The 21,733-nt window shown below is 37.4% G+C and overlaps 2 protein-coding genes across 2 annotated transcripts; one reads left to right on the forward strand and one right to left on the reverse strand.

Annotated features, from left to right (window-relative positions):
* Positions 1 to 12,025: 12,025 nt before the first annotated feature.
* LOC145127450 (uncharacterized) lies at positions 12,026 to 13,164 on the reverse strand. Its single transcript, XM_079062645.1, has 3 exons — positions 13,029 to 13,164; positions 12,808 to 12,974; positions 12,026 to 12,754 (listed from the first exon to the last, which is right to left on the reverse strand). Exons 1-3 carry the CDS (start codon positions 13,162 to 13,164, stop codon positions 12,026 to 12,028), a joined length of 1,032 nt encoding a protein of 343 aa, XP_078918771.1.
* Positions 13,165 to 17,029: 3,865 nt separating this feature from the next.
* LOC145127451 (pectinesterase QRT1-like) lies at positions 17,030 to 18,571 on the forward strand. Its single transcript, XM_079062646.1, has 5 exons — positions 17,030 to 17,313; positions 17,418 to 17,613; positions 17,692 to 17,895; positions 17,982 to 18,223; positions 18,424 to 18,571. The coding sequence occupies exons 1-5, from the start codon at positions 17,030 to 17,032 to the stop codon at positions 18,569 to 18,571; spliced, it is 1,074 nt and encodes a 357-aa protein (XP_078918772.1).
* The last annotated feature ends 3,162 nt before the right edge of the window (positions 18,572 to 21,733 follow it).

A 21,733-nucleotide genomic window follows, 5' to 3' on the forward strand; every position in this document is an offset into this window, starting at 1 on the left:
TTTATTTCTTCCCAGATTTCAGCCTCTGTTTGGAGACGGATAAATCGACGCATTACGGTTGGATTCATTGAGTCAACGAGCCAGATCTTGACCCTATCGTTATCTGTGATCCAAGTTTCGATTGCCTTGTCATTCGTTGTGGGTTTCATCGATGTACCGGTAAGGAACCATGATTTGCTACGAGCTCTAATACGTATCTCTATCAATTGAGACCACAAGGGATAGTTTGTGTCATCTAGGTTGACTCTGATGCGGAATGGGGCGTCCTGAATGTTTTATACGATCACAGATGAGTTGGACGGTCCTGAAGAGTCGCCTTCGTTTCCCATGGTGCTTCAGCAATTTGATGATTTAATTCGATGATTCGATGATTCAGGATATGTTCCACTCTGATACCATCTGAAACTGTGAAATCAAGAACATATATGGAGTAATTTTCCAATATTTTTTTATTGATTGTATGGTACATGTATATATACAATATAGAAGCTAACAAATTGCCTATAATATAGGATACAACCATTAATCTAGGACTATATAAAATTTAAATAACATATCTAATCTACTAAGCTCTTGCCAACAATGTGCTTACATTGGTTGGAATATGAAGGGTGCACGAGGAACTACATGGGAGTTACTTTCAAAAAAAGCACAAATGTATACTTTTGAGCATCACTAATGTTCCAAAGTTTTAGTTACTACAAAAATGAAGCTAATGCAAAAAGCATCGGGCCAACCAGACGTCGTATGTGAAAGATGTGCCAAAATAAGGTTATAACATTAAAATACATGGTTTACCCCATGTATGGACATAAAAGCCACTTAGTTCGAGAATAGAGTTGGTTCTTATTCGTAGTTTGTTCTCCTGGTGTTGGGTCTAAAAATATGGTTTATACTTTACTTTTCTAGGCTTTAATACTTTTTGGTCTAGAACCGAAAACAGCCTTGGGTTTACGGTTCATGTAGTGTTTGCGGTTGGGTGTGTTTGCGGTTGCAAACTCGTTTGCGGCTGTAAACGTGTTTGCAGCCACTGTTCCTTATATATATATAGTGTTAGTAGAGTCATAAGGAAAGGGGGGCTAAGTGTGTGTAAATCAAGGTGTTCTAGAGAGAGAAATTGGGAGAGAAGAAGAGTATGTGTGTGTGTGAGAATCTCATATCTATGGAGCATCATTCATATTATTGAATACATCATAGATTCATCTTCTACCTCTTCTCCTTCTTCCATATTTGATCTTGCATCATCCACTTGATTGGGATTCCGCACCGTCAAGTGGATCTGATTGATACATCAAGCAAAATTTGGGAGCTTGGATTATATAAATCATTTTGGATTGTATCAATCATTTTTGGATTGTATCAATCATTTTGGCAAGATCATTTTGGTATCAGAGCTTGGATTGTATCAATCATTTTGGCAAGATCTGGAGCATTTTTTAACTTTTTCTTGAAGGATTTTATGTTTTTGGATAGTTTTTGAAAAAATATTGGGGGTTTGTTCTTTGTGTTTTTCATAAAAACGACTTTTTGATCGAATTTTGGAGCTAAAAAAGTGAAAAATCATGTTTTTGGCAAAAACTGCGCGTTTTCGGCTGTAAACTGCTCATCAGTTTTCGGCTGTAAACGTGTTCGCGGCTGTAAACACCTTGTGTTTACGGCGATAAACTCTTTTCGACTATAAACCTCCGTTTTCGGCTGTAAACCCTTGGGCTGTAAGCTCGTTTACGGCTAGGGTTTCACGCTTGTTTACGGCTAGGCTTTCGCGTTTTCGATCAGACCTCGGTCTTCACGGCGGCGGTCGAAATCTTGGATTAGGGTTCCTTGGTGTTTTCGTCTTCCGAAGAGTTTTTGGCCCAACTCGTTTGCGGTCCTCGAATTATCGGCCCTGCAGGTGTCTAGCCCACATGTGCAGTCAACAGCTCGCATGTGTGGTCTAGTTCAGTTAGTAACAAAATATTCAAAAATATTGGTGGGAGCAAGATTCGAACCCGGGTCTCTCCCAAAAATCTTGGGGTGCATTATACATTCACGCTTCATATTGACCAGGCAAAAGGGTTTTGACTAAGTTGCATTTTGCCCCATTTTCGCCAAAACATTCTAGAACTGATATGTGTGTTCCAGAGGTGTGGAAAGTGTGTGTGAAGACTGTTTCACAATGACTTCAAATGTAATATACTATAACCGTGGTGTCCAAACTCTAAATTAAGGTAAAAGCAATTATCTTTATTCTTTGTATTCTAATTAGATTAGGCGTGGAAGTTATACTATATTTCCATTTCCTTTGTTTTAAGAATTGTTTTTATTACGATGATTTGACAAAAATGTAAAGTATGTAGCAATTTAGTTACATTATGGGGCAAAATCAAAAATGGATAAAATAAAATTGGAAAAATGTGTATGTTACCTGAGTATTACTTTTAAATATCATATAAAGGTTGTATGAAGTAGACAAAGGCTTGGAATAACCAAGGATATGAATCTTGGTTGGTATGTGCTTATATTGGTTGGAATATGAGCCACTACTTGGGAGTTAGTACGAAAACAAACTACCATGTATACTTTTGTGTATTATAGATGTTCCAAAGTTTTAGTTAAGACAAAAATTAAGCTAATGCAAAAAGAATCTAGCTAACCAAACATCGTATGTGAAAGATATGCCAAAAATGGTTATAACACTAGAATATGTGGTTCCCCCATGTGCGGGTGATAAGAGCCAATTAGAGGAGGCTAATCTCCTAAGAATTTAACAGAGAAAACAAGGACTTGAAGCAATTTTTTATTTTCATTCATGCCTTCAACGAAAGTTATAATGACTTAAATATGTAACATACAACTACTACCACTAACTAAGAAAAAGGAAATATGCATGCAAAATAAAATAATGGGTTCCTAATAAAATTCAATTACTCTTTGACTAATTAAAAACAAACATGGCCTAGTGCATAAAGGTGTTCCTATCAATACTCCCGCCTTGAAAACGGCCTTGTCCTCAAGGCCAAGATCATGTTGGGCGATGGAAGTCCATGGTGGGTCGGACTCGGACTAAAGAAGGAGAAACTTTATGAGATCTAACCATTTCAGCATTCAAGAACAAGAAGCAAAAGGGACAAAAATGCAGATCTAACAACTTTGAATGATAAAAATCGGGTCTTGGACACTTACAAAGGTCCAGAAGAGTGCCAAACTGAAGAATGAGGCTTGCTTGTTGGATCTTTGCTTCCTTCTTCCACCTTCTTCCTTCTTTAGCTTCAAAAACACCAAACTAGCTTCAAAATGGTAGGGAAAGATGATTAGGGTTTCTTTTAGGGCTTGAGGGGTTGATGGGAGCTGAGGGTAAACAAACCCTAGCTCCACATTCCTTTGAATAGGGAGCAAAAACCATGTAGATTAAGGTTTCATTCCATCCATCAACACGCCGTGTTCCAAGAGGTAACACGCCGTGTTGCCCAAAATGAAACCCGCGCCTCCTCACATCTGGAAACAACGTGTTGGTGCCTCCAACATGCAGTGTCCAATCCTCAAAAGGTGATTTATACCCAAGGGTGTTACAAGTTGACCAATTTGACATGAAATAGAATTATAGGGATGAATTTAGAAGTACCTGAACATCATGATGTTACAGCTAGAGAGTATTAGATATCCATGACATGCTTTGATTGATTGTCATGACCATTGACAAGAAATCACTAGATCATATCATTCATAGTTCGAATACATTTAATTAATTATGTGTTCACTAATTGCATGATCATTTTGTTAGTTGTTCATTTATTATTAGTACTAAGAAATCCGACCAACATAACTAGTCATATTACAATTCGGTAATCAACTCATTAATCCGTTGCATTTCTAATAAGTCAAACATAGAAACTTGGGGGAATCATATTCTAGTGAAAATAATTCTTATTAATTGTTTTCATTTAGTTATTTAATTTCGTTTAATTACTTGAATGATAAAACAAGTTAGTTATTTTTAACAACGAAAACGCCATTTTTACTTTTCTATTCTTAACTTAATTAACATTTGAACTATTTGATCAAAACCATTCACGTTTCCCTGTGTTCTACACCCTTTCTTACCTTAAAATATATTACTTCATGACTAGGTATACTGCCTATTTGTGTTTAAGACTAGTTGAGATTTGATAGGAATTTATAAATAAAAAACTAGTGCATAAAAAACATATCAGCCACCTTACATAAATGCATAACGGAAAGGTCAAACATCAAGACATAGTGCTCAAACACACTATGAGTTCACCTATTAGTTCTTTAGTAGCCTTGAGACTCCTTCTGATTCTCATACGGATTGTGTGATTTTAGTAGTATGGGCCCATACTACCTTCTACACCTATCCATAGTCAACCCAGAATTCATCTCATGGTCCTAAGTCACTACACTAACCTGCTCCTTGGTGTACTAACACCCACAAGCTCCTAAGAGACACAACCAACTTCCTAGGAGCTCCTCCTAGGATTCTCTTCAATCACGTTTCCGCACTGCTAGAATCTCTATCGACACCGTTGGTTGCCTTGCACATGCAAGTTGTACACAATACAAGAACAAATAAAATGTTGAATAAATGACTCTACCTTAATCCCACAACCAAATAAGGAACAGGAAATAAGGCTAAGTCAATCATTCTAAGGCTATATAATCCTAATCGTATACAACTATCCAACATAAACTAACAATTAACATAACCAAGTAGCACATAACAAGCAGTTCCCTAGGCTATAAGGCATCACAAAAGGCAGGAAAATATTATCATATAGTTCCAGAATGGATCCTTAGCCTATCCAATAGCATGCATTTCTAACAATTCACATATCAGCAAGCTCAATTCAACATATAAAACCAGTATAGATATTTTAGGAATCACTTTCCTGTTCAGGATCTGGCTAATTGTACACATCACATCTTCTTGTAAAACCTAAATAGAGTCAGAGATCCATGTTCACAATGTCAGGCCAACAATCAAGCTAGAACATGACAAGAGACCGGTCCCATGTATCTAACCCAACCGTTTTCTTAAAAATTCATTTTTGAAAACATTTTTTGAAAATTCTCGAATCCTAGTTTGAGTTTGGATTTACACAAGTGTTCTTCCAAATCCCTTAAAGCGGGGCTCTAACACCAACTAGTAATGTCCCATCTTCACATAAATAATTTTCATTTTTAGTTAAGGTAAAACATCATGTTCATAAAACCCAAGTTAAGAAAAACTATTTGTTCTAAAATACAATTCTTTGAAAATCGGAGTAATTTAATAAATGCAGAATCTCCACTGCTACTGATGAGTGTATACAGTCACACCTACGCTGTTCCATGATCACCAATGGTAATTTAGAAACATTCAATACACAACTGCAAGCCAAAGCTTAGTCAATTCCCCCAAAATACCACACACTACAATATACATATAATACATGTCTGGCCCGCCTCACAAGGCCTACAACATGCATGGACCTCTCCCTCACAACGTACAATTGTTCAACACCTGGCCTACAGTACACTGTTGGCCCACCTAGTTATCTTGGCCTACCACACACAGAAAGACGGCCTGAACCCACCACCCAATATGTATAAATATATAGAAAACAAGCAATCAAGTAAACATATAAGAACATGCAACTATCAACACTAGTCTACCTGTCTAACATCTCACTATCACATACCAGGCCTCATACAGTACACTTCCCCACTACAAGCAGATCTTGAAGGAATGCAGAGCCATATGTAACCAGAGGAGAGATAAACATTCAAATAGGTGATCCCACTCTAAAGCTACAACTAAACAAGGAACAAGAAAGAAAGCCTAGATCAAGAGTTCTCAAGCTATCCTACATGACTGCATACAGCCCCTAGGGCACTCTACTTGACGATGAATAACCTACTGGTACTCTAACCAGTATACCACTACTCCTATATCCTGACACACAAGCATATACAATGTAACACATAGTACAATCAGGAAACTCACATGAAATGCTGACCCGGAAACACAACAACGACCTCACTCCCTGCACTGATCACCTCCGTGAACCAACTGGCTCCAAATACAGATAAATACCTAATAAATAACCCAAGTCCTTTAATTTTGACCCAAAGTCAAATTGGTCAAAACTCAACAGTCAACGATCAATAAAAGTCGACGGTCAACCAAGTCAATACTCACCACGACATGGGGACCTCTTGGCCACATCATGAGAATACAAAGACAAAATATTCATAAAGTAGAGAACCACCACGTCGTGACAAGCCCATTGCTACGTCGTGGGAACTGACAGATTGCCATATTCTCCATTAAGTGCTTAATCCTTACAGATCTAAAACCATACCTTCAGATCTACTTCGTTTTAATGACTTAGTGGATAAAGTTTCCAATTTTATCCATTAGGAGTCCATCACAATGAAAAATCTATGATTCTTAGTCCAATAAGTCCTTAATGAGGCCATAACTTGAGCATGGACTCAAGGTGACTCCAAACATGGCTCTTTTCTCAATAATCAGAAGCTTAGATGCGATAAGAAGATCATAACAAGCTCTGGAGTTCCTCAAACTCCAAGAGCACCCATGGAAAGGACCAAAACTACTCAAAATGACCCCAAAATGAATCTAGACGATGAAATCCCAAGGTATGATCTTTATACCTCAACTAGCTCAGAAATCAGAAGGGGAATGATAGATCTAAACTAGCTCCTTGCTTCATTGCATCAATTTAAACTTCCTTCGTCCTTAATCTTCACCAAAATCCAAAGAATAAGCTCCAAATCAAGAAGATAGGCTCTCAAACATGCATGGAGGCTAGGGTTTTGTGTTTAGGGTTTGGAGGATGAAAAGGATGCCCTAATCCTTGATATTAGGTGCTTAAATATGGAAGAAACCCTAAAAAACATGGGCTTGGGCTGCAGCTGCTGCCATGTTGTGGCCTTCCTTTTTCCACGTCGTGGTTGTCATATAAAATGCGCATTTCATGCATTTGGCATGCCAGGTCGTGGTGTTGAATTCACCACGTCCTGGCATAAAGTTTTTCCCACAAACCTTACATTTGATCCTTCTAAGCCCTCAACCGATCTATTCAGGACAACGAGTGTTAGAATTAAGGCGCAACCATTAAAAAATATATGTGCAACTACTAGTATATTGTAGCGACCTGAAAATCCTACCGTAAACGATGTTAGTTTTTCCGTTACTCGAGGAACTATTTATGCAAAATATTTTAGCTTTATGAGGTTAATGGAATAAGTTAACTAAAAGTAGTATTACTTAATATCTAAAAGAATTAATCACAAATTAAAAGGATGTGTAACTTAATGAAATTGATATGTGGAACTATTAGGGTAAAAATAATTCACTTTAATGGATTTTTATGAGTTTAGGGTTTAAGGTGTCATTTATAGAAATCTAATTTGTCAAGATACTAGGGTTAATGTAAAAGAGGTACATTATGGAGAGTTGAGGGGCTAGATGGAAAAATTTGGAGTAACCCCCAAGGAGAAGTATCAATCCTTCTCCTTATGTCCATCCATTTACGTTTATACTTAAGGAAGAAAAAATGATCGGCCCTCCTATGTGTGAGAGAGTGTGATGCAAGCTGCAAGGAGGAAGAAAAAAACGAATGCGTGTTGGGAGAGGAGGCATCAACAATCAAGAAGGAGGAGATGGGAAGTGAAAAGCTCGCTCAATCGATTCTAGAGGGAAGAAGGAGGCTGCGATTTTGGCCAAGTATTGGTAAATAAAATCATCCTCTAATCTCTTTGTGTGTTTACATGTAAAATTCCTTGTCGATTGAAGATTATGGTTGTCAATTCTCTCTCTAAATGATGATCATAATCTCATCTTCTTATTCTTAGGAACCTTTGAAGGTTCATATGGTGAAATTTCAATTGTGTTGGGTGTTTATGATGGCTTAATTGCTGTCAAAATTTCTTATGAACACCTTCAATAAGTTTATTGTTCAAATTCATATTTTGATCAAAGTTTTGGAATTACAATCTTTGTTGTTGATTTCTAAAACTTATGTTAATTTCCACCATGAATCAAGTGAATATTTTCTATGATAAAATCATGGTTTGAGTCACCTAATAAGCCTCAAAACAAGCTCTCAAAGTCCTTCCATGAGACTTGGTGGTGGAAGAAATCCAAATTCCTATTTATGCAACCTACTTTGCTTTCCACCAAATGATATGTACCTTGAAAGCCAGTCGGATGGTTAGGGCTCAACGAGGATAGCCCAGTAGTGTTGGCTCTACGAGGATAGCCCAGTAGTGTTGGCTCAACGAGGATAGCCGGTTAGGGCTGACTCTACGAGGAAAGTCATTTAATGTTGGCTCTACGATGAAAGCCAGTCGGATGGTTATTCTAGGCGACCAATCTGACACATGGTTCACCTAAAGATAGGTGAACTAGAGTGATGTTGGCTCTACGAGGAAAGTCGGTGCAAAACATCACGTGAGAATTGGGAGATGTAAATTGGTGGAATTGGCACCGCTCGTACCAATCCTTAACGACAACACATGTATACATATGTGCAAAGTCGGAGTAGCGAATGCAACACACCGGGAACAATAATTACGGGTGAGAGTCGTGCCTCACTTAGTGCATTGGGTCGTGTCGGTCATGTTAGTAGCGAAAGGGGTCTTGCCTTCTGGGGGGGGGGGGGGGGTTTGTGGTGAATAAATAGACCCCAAATAAGAGGTATTACTTTAATAATTACAACGATGGTGAGCGGTGAGTAATTATTAATATAAAACGGAGAAACAAAATATTATATATTAATATTTAAGCGGCGAATCGATAAGATAGAATTAGTTACAACGGCGTTAAGGAGAGTAACTAATAAAAGAAGCTCTAAAAGAAGAACTAAAATAAATTGAGCTACACCTGTGTTTGTTATGTGGTGTGATGTTGTATGTCTTGCTAGTGAGTCTTTGACTGTGTGTGAATGTTTTGTGTGAATCCATCTATGATATGTGTGTTCTCTTAACACTATGCTATATTGACTCACTTAGCTTATGCTAACACTTGTTCTTTGCTTGTTGGTTTTTGTGCATTGGAATAGGTAGCTTGACATGATGCTTGGTGAGGATGGGAACCATTGGGTATTTTAATTTAGTATATTTAGTTATGATACCATTTGCACATGCTGGGTTTTCATTAATATGTTTTTGTGAACTTTAAATTGTGATGGGTTTGTTTTGACATGAATGTAACATTGGTAATGTTTTTGAAATGATCATAATAAGTCTTCCGCAACGTATTCTGTTAAATAAATGTCTTAAAAATAAAAAAAATTCGGTGAAAAATCACGATGTTACATATATGTTGAGTGAAAAAAAATATGATGTCACTACTACTGTAAATTTATGCGTCCACCCATTCCTCTAACGTAGGAAACCAACAGAGAGATCCCTACCCAAATCAAGAAGTCGTTACCTACCAACACCACATTCACCGACATCGTCCTTCGTGTTCTCTGACTCAATCGTTGATGAAGGAAATTGCTAAGGTTTCGTTGTTGCTACCTCGCTCTCTCTTTCTCCGTCAACAACCGAGGTGGTTTAGGGTTTGAAAACTCTAACTTCGTCCGTAATGACTTCTTGATCTGAAAGACGATAAGGAAGAAAATGATGACATGAATATTTGAAAGGCGGCATGGCGGCTTCTAGCTCCGTGAGGAAACCCTAGCACCGTAGTTAGGAAAAACCTTAACGTCGTTGTCACATCCTTCACTGTTGAAAAGCTCTATCATTAAAAAACAACTCTAGCTCCGGCAGTGGAGAAAACCCACCGCCAATGATGAAAATCTAGAAAATAAATAACGTTGCCAATGTGAAGGTCTTCGTCTCACCACCTCAATGAAAGAATGTTCATACCCATCTTCAAATTAAACCTGGTAGGAAGCCTATACAGCATCAATCAACAATGAAGGAATTTCTATACCATAATTTTTTTTACTATATTCATTAGAGATGAACTGATCCACAAGTCCAGATTTTCAGAATATGATAGATTACAACAAAAAAAACTTTAACGAATCAAAAACAGTAAACAAATGTGAAGTAGCAAATCATACAAAAATTGTGTTGGAACCTTCAAAATAACCTTCAATACTTCGTTGTAAAAATTGTGAAGAACATGACCAACTTCATAAGCAATCAGAGGCATAACTGTCTAGGATTGGTGTTCTTTGAAGCATGTTGATGAATTTTCAAGATCAAAGAATAAATATGAATAAATATGGTAGATCTTTTAGCAATCACAAAAGCTTAACTAGGATTGGTTTCCAAAGTGAGTACATCGAACTCGATGTGCAACCATTTTTGGAAGAAAACTACGAATAATGGCAGCGTTCGTGGCGCAAAAAAATGGTTGCTAACAGTGGTGTCGATGATGATGTTGCGAAACGGTACGTTTGTAACTTATGTAATTTAGAGCTCAATATTTATGGGGTAATTTTTGAAATTTTGAGCTCAAGGGGTAATTATAGTTATGCCTAAAAAGAAATCAACATATGGATGAAAACACCTTAGACTTTATGAAAGACTGTTTTATTAAGCCAATAATAAAATGTGGTGTTCCATTTCATATTTCATTTAACCATATTCTAATATTCGTTTAATTGTATTTCTTTTGTCTAATATATATATATATATATATATATATATATATATATATATATATATATATATATATATATTTCTTTTCTAATATGGAAGGTGTTAATAACCTTATTCTGTTTTCATATTTTTAGGAGTGTGTTTAGCAAATAAGCATACTGAAATAAGAAAGAACTTCAGGTTTTATTATAAACATAAATTAAATATCCTTCCGGTGGAGTACCAGATAAAAAAAACATTACTATATACCAAAATAAAAAGTAAATAATAAGACACCTCTTAGACACTTCATTGACCACTTTATAAAAAGTCAGCCTATAATTAACTACTTATAATCAGCTTTTTCGAAAAACAATGCAAGTTCAACCAATAAAAATATTTTAAAATTAAATTAGGGTGTCTATATTGTAAAATGGGGTGTCTTTTTAGCTAACCTCTATATAATTAAAACCCGTCCATTCTATATTCCAACACGAAAAACAAAAACGATTTTATTGTGTTTAACTGATATAGAAGTTGAAATACTACTAAAATAAGGGCACAACGCATCTGAGAAGGCACGAGAGTCGCTAACAAGAAACGAGTACATGCTTTCTTCTTTTTTGGGAAACGCAAACTTCATGCCTAATTTGAGGAGTCTAACATAATTGAAGAAGACGAGCAGACGAGGAGCAGTCGATTGGATCAATGTTAACTTGTGTCCTTACCTGCTACGATCTTCACTGTAAATCTTTTTTTAGAAAAAGCAAATATCATTAAAAGGGGCACTCTCATAGCAGGAAGCTACAATGAGACCAAGTACAAACATGAAAAGGAAATAGGAACAAAAGAGCAAACATGAAAATTAAGATAAAAGATGAGTGAAAGGAGAAACGCTCCATTCAACCCAATTACCACAACTATTGCCACCTCGATGCTTGCACCATATGTACGAGAGCGAAATTATATTATCAGCGATTTTTGTAGGATTTACACCAATATGTTTGAAAATCTTGTCATTCCTGGATAGGTAAATGTTCCAAACAAGCAATAGAACACTGTGGTTAAGATCTCCTTTTTTCTAGGACAGTTTCCCAAGTAGCCGCGAAGTCAATGAATTCTCTAACATTTGAGAACATAATGTCTTCCAATCCACACCATTTGAATATCCAATGTTGCACCACTCTAGAATAGCCACAAGTAATGAGAAAATGATCAGTCGTTTCGGTTTCTGTATTACAGAGAGATTATAGGGTACTGGAGGTATTTATCCCCCTTACAGCCAAGGTTTCAGCCACCGGTATTCTACCTAACACCGACCTCCATATGAAACATCGCAACTTCAGAGGAATTATCTTTGACCACCAAATTGCTGCCCCTCTAAAAGGATTCAGTTTAGACTCCAATAATTTCCTCATTGAATTCACAGTATATTCACCACCAGGATTAAGAGAAAACTGAACCCAAATTTGGATTTTTGCTCGGTATTCAGGTTACCAATATCCGTATATAGTTGTAGCAGTTCGTTTAATTCTTCTGAACCAGTTGGTTCAAATCTCCACATCCATGAAAAGCCATTGCTAGAAACTATATCTCCCAATAAACAGTTTTTAACTGTTTCGATTGAATATAAGTGAGGGAATTTGAGGTGAAATGGAATGTTACTGCACCAAGAATCTTTCCAGAATAAGATGTTGACATTCGAACCTGGGATAAGGGCAAAAATATTCTTGCAATCAATATGCAGACTATCAAGAGCTCTAACAGCCTTGGAAATATTACACCAAACTCCATTTGATGTTTTTATTGCGATGTACGATGTCGGTTTGTTGTACAAGTTGTGGATGCTCACGATAACACATTTCCATAAACTTCTTTTGTCATTCTTAATTCTCCACCACCATTTGATTAACAGGGCAATGTTTTGAGCGAATAGCGAACTAACACCTAAACCCCCTTCCGATTTTAGCGCAATAACTTTAGACCAGTCAACCCAGTGAATTTTCTTTTTAAGCTCACTGCCTCCCCATAAGAATCTCCTTCTGATCTTATCAATTTGCTCAATGATTCCCAATGGAGATTTAAAGAGGGACATGTAATATGTAGGGAGGCTGTCCAAGACAGATTTAATGAGGGTGAGGCGGCCACCAAACTACAACGAAGTGGCTTCCAACTTGATAATTTAGATGAGATTTTATCTAGAACAGGCTTCCAGTTCTTCTTTAGAGCCATGTTGGCACCAACCGGGACCCCCAGATAAGAAAATGGAAATTCTCCATGTAAACAACCAAGAACGTGAGCAGTATCATACAATGTTGCCTTTGTTACTCCCACACCAAATAAACATGATTTGAAGAAGTTAACTTTTAGCCCTGAATAAATATGAAAACATTTCAGGATACGAGATAAGTTTTTCATGCAATTACAGTCCCATTCCCCAGCGAATATCGCATCATCAGCATAGAAAAGGTGTGAAACTGAAGGGCCATCTCTAGGTAGTTTGACCCCACGCAGTAGTGATTTTTCACATGCACTCTTTATAGCGATATTCAGTCCCTCCATGACCAAGATAAAGAGGAACGGTGACAGAGGATCACCTTGACGACCCCTCTAGATATTTGAAATTCATCGGTTGGTGTGCCATTTACCAAGATAGAAGCTTTTGCAGAAGATATACAACTTGAAATCCATTTTCTCCATTTACACCCGAAATTCATTTGATCCATTACACAGTCCAAATATCCCCAGTTAATTCAATCAAAAGCTTTTTCAAAATCGACCTTGAATAGAAACAATTTTTTCTTTTGCTGCTTTGCCTATGAAACCAATTCATTCATCACCAGAGGTCCATCGAGTATGTGTCTGTCTTGAATGTAAGCCGACTGTACATTATCCACCATTGACCCGATTACTTGTTTTAATCGGTTTGCAAATAACTTTGCCACCACTTTATACATGCAACCTATAAGACTGATGGGGCGGTAATCACTGAGGGTTAATGGATCAGACACCTTTGGGATAAGAGTGATGTTTGATGAGTTATAACCTTTAGCAAGAGATCCTGTGGATTCGAAGTATTTGACAAAACGAATTATATCCTCCCCAATCCAATCCCAATTTGCTTTTAGGATATTGAAGGTGTACCCATCAGGTCCAGGTGCCTTATCCCCACCACAATGCTAGACAACAGATTTGATCTCTTCAATAGAGAACTCCGATTCAAGAAAGGAGGATTGGGCTAAATAAATTCGCTTAAAATTATTGTTAAGGAACTTTGGTCTGATAGGCCAACGCTCACGAAATTTGTCATCAAAGAAGATGAAATTTTCAGATTTAATTGTCAGCGGATCTGTGTTCCATTCACCATTTATGTTGAGGCCATGAATTCTATTTTTTCGTTTCTTATGTTTGAGACTGGCGTGAAAGAACAGAGAACTTTCATCACCATCAATGACCCATTTGATTTTGGCTTTCTGTTAAAGATCAAGTTTCACACACCGCTCAAGCTCCATAATTTTATGCATATCTTCCTGCCTTGACAATCGTTCTACATCATTAAGTACCCGGGATTCAGCAATCGAGTCCAAGATTTCCACCTTCCTTTTAAGCTGAAATAAAGTTGAATGTTCATTACTAAATTTTTGCTTGCTCCAACCTCTAATGACATTTTTAACGAATTTGAGCTTTGCAGCGAGGAGACGATCCGGAGTGCCAAAACCCTGAAAGGATTCCCATGAACTTTTGAACAACACATTGAACTCGTCATTTAGCAACCAAGAGTTAAATATTCGGAACGGGGGTGGCCCAAAATAACCGGGTGAAGGTTTTAGAATAAGGGGAAAGTGATCAGAATATTCCCGAGACAATGTAGTGACGCAAGTGAGCAGTTGTAAATTAATGAAGTTTGAACAAACAAGGAATCGATCAATTTTACTCAATTTGTGGCCATCATCACGTATATACGTGAATTTCAAACCTCCCATATTGAATTAATGCAAGCCTGCATCAACGATGAATCGATTGAAATCTCTAGCTGATAATCTGCAAAAAACGGAGTTGAACCTTTCATGCGCAAATCTGACTACATTAAAATCACCTAGAAAGATCCAAGTGCCTGCATTCCCATTTTTCTCGGATGTGAGTTCAGACCAAAGTGCTCGTTTCTCTGTGGTGGATTGAGGTCCATAAACGTTCACCAATGTAGTCACACCTGGTACACCTTTCCAATGACCAGAGATCGCGATGTAGTTCCTTGTTCTAATACTGTTGAGTTTAGAAAAAATATATGGATCCCAGATGCAAGCTAGACCACCCGATCTACCAGTAGGATTTATTGCATCAAAGTCAAAATGTGTAGACCCCCAGCAACCAGCAAAATCGATTCCATTATAGTCCATGACTCTTGTTTCTTGAATCCCAATAAAATCAATCTGATGCACATGCTTGAGCTTTCTAATCTATTCCACCTTATAGGATTCACCTATCCCCCTTATGTTTAGACTTAGGGCGTTCATTGAATACTGCTTGTAACCCCAGCTCCTTCGACCACATTGCGGTCATTTTCATCCAAGATGCGAACATTTTCAACAGTAATCTAGAATCCCACATCATTGCCTACCTGTATGAGTTTCCCAATCTCGTTGGATGAAGAGCATTCATCCACATCAACAAAAGATGAAGATTTTGCAGCCACGTTTAAGTCAAGAGAGGGGGCATACGAGTTCGATAATTGAGGGCTGGGAGGATACGTGGGAAGAGATGGAGGGTGAGGAGGTTCGCAAAAATTAGGTAGAAGACTTCGAGCAGGAATTAATCAAAGATTCAACTATTAAAATCGCAATATGATCTCGTCTTTACTTTGTATTTAATATGTAATCTCTTTTAAGTTTCATCTCTAATCTTTTGCTTGTTACTTCTATGGTTTCCTTAGGTAATTTCTGAATCTCAGTAAGCAAAATCTAATTTTTTGTGGTTCTCCCCTTCATTGAAGTTATGGCATGTGTGTGGTGTATGAGGCATTGCTCGAAGAGTGTGCGGTGTATGGATCATTCCTCGAACATAACCAAGTCGAACAAGTATTTGACTAATAGGATGTTTGATATGTGATATGTTAATATTGTGAAGTAATTGTTTTCTATCATTTTAAAGAAGTTTTCCAATCGCTAAAAAATTATTTTCTTGTATAAATTTAGGTACAAATTTTGTTGTTGCCTTATAATTTATAATTATTTAATCTGTCTTCATAAAATAAGAAACAATCAGATTGTTTGAGTAATTAAATGATTTTTCTAATTGCTCTCATATTGAACCAACACTAGTTAATATAGTTTGAGTGTTCAACCGGTCATTAAAGATTTGTTTGTTTTGAGTTTGTTTGAATAGGATTAAAGTTTTTAGATGTTATTAATGGATTTTTGCTAATTTTTGTCTTAATAAAACCATAATTTGTTAACAGTTTTTACATTGTTTATTAGAGTATTTTAATGATAATCTATGTGATTTAGAGTTGATTTTTGTTTATGTTTATTAGAGTAGGCTCTTTGTCTTTCTCCAAAAATTCACATGTTGTTGCTAGAAACAAATCTAATAGTTGAAATCCAAACCTTTCTCCATCCATTCCATATTTGTCACAAAGAAGTTTTTAAAATGAAAAAATTATGAGGTTATACATGCAAACTAAATGAATTCAAGAAATATTGAATGGTTAGTGATAATTGATATTTTTGCATAAAAGAATATACCAAGACGCCATTTTTTGTTACGTTAGCAAGTTTTAGTTTTTATGTATATGGAATTTTTACATAAAAATGTTTTTTTATTACTTTACGTTGTAAATGGGTTCGGTAGAAATACGAGGGCATTGTTAAGTTTTTTTGCCCACATCATGAAATACCTATGCACCGTCCTTGGTCCCTACATCCTTGGAATCCCATTTTCCATTTCTATAATTACTAAATAAACCACCCTCATGCATTCCTACTAACAACAACAATAAGAAGAAGGATCGAGATGGATAATCAAATTCTATGAGCTTCTTCAGCAACCCACAACTATAGTTAATAAACTTAATTTACCTTTTCTACTTCCATAACTACTCCTCAACAACTCACCTTTGTTTGTTTGTTATTTTTTTTCGATCTCTCTATCTATATACTTACAGACATCCATACACCACAAGAATACAATCTTAATCTAATTGACATGTAAGAAGAACACACCAACTAATCTTGTTTCTTGCATTCCTTTTAAATCCGAACAACCATATTCCATGCATACATACATACAACGACTCCTCCTATAATTAATTAACCTATATCTCCCTCCCTCTCTCCCTCTCTATCTCTCTCTTGTAACGTGTAGTTTTTGATTTGGATAGTGCCCAACCCAGTTATCACATACTCGATCGATCCCGAAATCATTAATCACCATGGGTTTCAATGGTTTTGGCATTTTGGTTGGTTTCTCATTCCTGATTTATGGTGTTAATCAAGTGAAGAGTGCTTATATCACTTGGGACGATATCAAGATAGAGGAATACTATCACTACAAGGAAATAGAGAGCTTAAGTTTTGGGGATGGGAATGGGAGTAAAGTGATCGTGGTTGATCAAAAGGGTAGGGGTCATGCCCTTACTGTACAAGCTGCTGTTGATATGGTCCCTTTCAATAATTCCATCAGGGTTAAGATCTACATTCTTCCTGGTACTTACAGGTAGGTATTATACAAGCATATGTGCAAATTAAGTGAGATTAATTCATTCATTGTTAATTTATGGATCTCTCAAGTGAATATCATGTCATGGAGATATGGTGCAGAGAAAAAGTGATTGTTCCACCTTCCAAACCATATATCTCTTTCATCGGAGATGAAAAGAAGGCTTCAGAAACGATATTGAGTTGGAATGACAAAGCCTCTGACAAATACAAAGATGGTTCGGAACTCGGAACGTATAGAACCGCTTCTGTTGATGTACAGTCTGATTACTTTTGTGCGTCGGGGATCACCATTCAGGTATTATACAACGTACATGCATGATGATTAATGTACGTAGTAGTATATATTGATCAACAATGAATGCAATGCATGCAGAATACAGTTGTTGCAGTAGCTGGAGGGTATAAGCAGCAAGCAGTGGCGTTGAGGCTTGCAGGGGACAAGGCAGTGCTTTATAGAGTACGGATATTGGGGACCCAAGACACTCTATTGGACTCCAATGGATCTCACTACTTTTACCAGTGTTACATACAAGGATCCATCGATTTCATCTTTGGCGAATCTAGATCGCTCTACAAGGTGGGTAAACATATATATGAAACTCACATTCATTCATTAACTGATGATGGATTTGGATTTGGGTTTGGTTTGATTGATGTATTCAGGAATGTAATCTACATTCTGTTGCTGATAAATATGGAGCCATTGCAGCTCATCACAGGAAATCAGAAGAAGAGGACACCGGATTTTCTTTTCTGAATTGTTCAATAACTGGAAGCATAGGAGGGAAAATCTATTTGGGGAGAGCTTGGGGAAATTATTCAAGGGCAGTCTACTCCTACTGTGATATCGACAACATCATAGACCCTTCCGGATGGAGCGACTGGAACCACCCATGGAGACAAAGGTATCCATCAATCCATTCCTCCCATGGTTTCATTATCATTGTTATATATATATATATATATATATATATATATATATATATATATATATATATATATATATATATATATAGAGAGAGAGAGAGAGAGAGAGAGAGAGAGAGAGAGAGAGAGAAAACAAAGTAATTTATTTGAATGTTGATGGATTTATTTGTGTTCATAGGACGGCTGTGTTTGGAGAATATGAGTGCAGAGGAAAAGGTGCAGACAGAAAGAATCGGGTATCATGGTCCAAGTCATTGGCACATGTAGAAGCAATGCCATTTCTTGATACAAACTTCATTGGTGGACATGAGTGGTTGAGACTTTAATCTATCTATACGAGTACAAGATTAGAAGAGAATCAGAGCTCAAGAAGTGGCGAAGCATATCTAATTCTCATGAGTCATGAGATTAAGAATCGGGAAGGCATACATTGCACTGAAGAATTAATGAATGAGAGTGCATGTGGTTGTGGCTGTGTCGTGATTTAAATTGGTGAATGAAGAGAGACCCGAGCATAATGGTATGAGAATACAACAGTCAACAGTCAACAACAACCCAAAAGATAATTAAGATATGAAACATCAAAATGAAATTAGCATCAAGAGATAGATGTTTGTTCTCTTTACATGTTCTGAACAGAACTAGTTAAACATCATATTCTTCGAGTCCATTGCTTGTCAAAACATTAGAAAACCAATTCTAAATTTGTGTACGTTTCTTGGTTTTAAGTTCCGAAATTTGGTGTTGGGTTCCTATGGATTGGCCATAAGAATATCTTCAATGCTCACATGCGCCATATTTCTCTAGCGTCACATTGTTTTCCAGTGTACACAATTTGCATGACCATGTCTTATAGTTGTCTTCAACATATTTTGGTTTGTGGGTTCCACATAACTCACACACCGGAGCAAAAACCTTCCATAAATCATAAATCATAATCAAACATGTCTTGTATATATAACAGATTAATGCAAAAACTCAACAAGAAGGATTTAAAATAGTTATTACCGAATTCAGCAATGTGCACATCATGCAATCCCACCCAGAGGAAGGCTCATGGATATCATTATCTCATCCTCCGGTAGAGGCACTGATCGTTAAATCAATACAAGTTTTCTCAAGATCATCATATTCATGGCGACTTTGCTTATTACTTTTAGGTGATGATGTCAAATAAAAAAAGCATGATTCTGAATGAGGACCTCTTTTCTGATCCTTTCTACAGCCATTACAGTAGCTTGTGTAGGGGTTAGGGAAAACATAATAGATTTACTACCTCCAACACGTTCAGGACCTGATGGTCCATGGTGTGCTCTGTTTTCTGTAGCAGCAAGTGTGGTCCGCCTGAGAGATGGGAGAGGAGGTTGATGAGAGAAGCCACCTAAGCATCTGCCTTGAAGATCAAACCCATCTGTAGAACCTGATATTCTCTTACTCATCGTCTCCTCACATTCCTACATATATATGATAAAACATCACCACTAGAAAACAAGTTTTGAATTAATCACACAAAAAACAACCATGTAAAATGATGGAGATGTAAATACCTTTATGATCTTATCCCAAAGTTTGTAGAAACAAACATTACGAGGGTCAATGTGTAACGACCCAAAAATTCGTCTATTAACGATGTTAGTCTTCCGTTACTCGAATATCTATAACGAATTCAGCTTTTTTTTTATGATTATGAAATGAAATAAATTAAATAAAATGGTGCTAGTAATATTTAAAAGTATTAGTCGATATTTATAAAGTGTATAATTAAATTAAATTATATAAACAAAATGTTTATTATAAGTGAAGGTTAAAATTAATTCAAACAAAAGTAAAAGGTAGAATATGAAAAAGAAGCAAAGATTGAGGGTTAAGGTTGTAATTTGGGATTCAAAACGTTAAATCGTTAAGGCTACGTAAATGATATCCGTTTCTTTTGCTTTGGTGGGTTTGGCCTATACATACGAAGCAATAATGTTTCAATTGTGTTCTTGGGCTGTTTCACCATCGATGTTTACCACGAGTGAGAAAGAGAAAGTGAGATAACCGACGCAGAAATAGAGGTGGCCGGGTGTCAGCTGTGGGAAACTCCGGCGAGGAGCCAAGCTTTCAGGCACCATCTTCGTTTTACCAGTGAAGCGTTAGGAATTCAGAAAGTTAGGGCGCTTCCTTGATAGGAGGTATGATGCCATGTTGCGTTGATTTCCAAATCAAAATCCGAGCGAGATAGATGTATGGCGAATACATGGTTGTGTGGCAGTTTCCGTTACTTTGGCAGTGGTTATTGGGGAACAGATTTGTGATGGTATTGTACTCAATATGAGTTTTCGGGGCGGTTAACGGTAAACTTTAGTTCCAGTGCGTCGAGAATTATGTTAAGGAAAAAAAGTTTTGTTTTGGTTCATATTACACAAATATAGTTGTTGTACTATTATGTATTTATTCATTAGTTAGAGGGGTTAGTTAGAGGGGTGTACATGTAATTTATTTTCCTATATATTTTAGGTAACTCAACTCTCCTGTATTGACACAAGAGTTTTCTTTAATCTTCACATGGTATCAAGCCTTGTAACTCCCAACATTCTTTTTCCCTCCCTCTAAAACCGTCCCTCCTTTCTTCTTCCTCTCCCACCCATCAGCTTTCCTCACCTTTCAACTTCATCAGCATGGCTGACTCCAATGCTTCCTTTCTCTCCATGAACACCCTCTTGCATCTCATCATCATTCGCCTTTCTTCATCAAATTACCTTTTGTGGAAGAATCAACTGATCCATCTCTTACAATACCAGCAACTTCTTGGTCATGTTGACGGCTCCGTTCCATCCCCGTCGCCCTACATTATGGTTGATAACAAGCTGACCTTGAATTCGGCCTCGGCAGAGTGGGTCTCCACCGATCAAAGGGCTATTATTCTTCTTCAAGCTTCTCTCACAGAAGAAGCTTTTTCTGAGATAGTGGGCCTCTCAACAGCTCGTGACATTTGGGTAGCCCTTGAAGCCGCTTACGACAACTCCTCCTTAGAGCGTGCCCAAAATCTCTGTGATCAACTACGCCATCTTACCAAGGGTTCCTCCATTGTTTCAGAATTTGGTCGTAAATTCAAGTCCGTTTGTGATCAACTTGCCGCCATTGGTCAAGGGGTGGAGGAAACCGACAAAACTCATTGGTTTCTTTGCGGTCTCGGTACCTCGTTTGAGAATTTTTCCACCGCCATTCGTGCCTCCGGGGCTGTTGTTGGGTTTCGCGACTTGTTGGCTAGGGCCAAGGGTCATGAATTTTTTCTCAAATCCACTCACGGCGACACCACTCCCTCGGTTGCTTTTTCTGCCGGCACCACTCCCTCCTCGGGTTCGAATCGTGGTTGGGGTCTGGGTGGTCGCTCATTTGGTGGTGGTCGCGGTCGTGGACGCCGGCCGCCTCATTGTCAACTTTGTCGCCAAAATGGCCACTATGCGAACCAGTGCCCTCAACTTCCATCTTTTGCGTCCCCTTCA

Source organism: Lactuca virosa, chromosome 7 (genome assembly GCF_052849685.1).
Source record: "Lactuca virosa cultivar CGN04683 chromosome 7, Lactuca_virosa_CGN04683_v6, whole genome shotgun sequence".
NCBI lineage: Eukaryota > Viridiplantae > Streptophyta > Magnoliopsida > Asterales > Asteraceae > Lactuca > Lactuca virosa.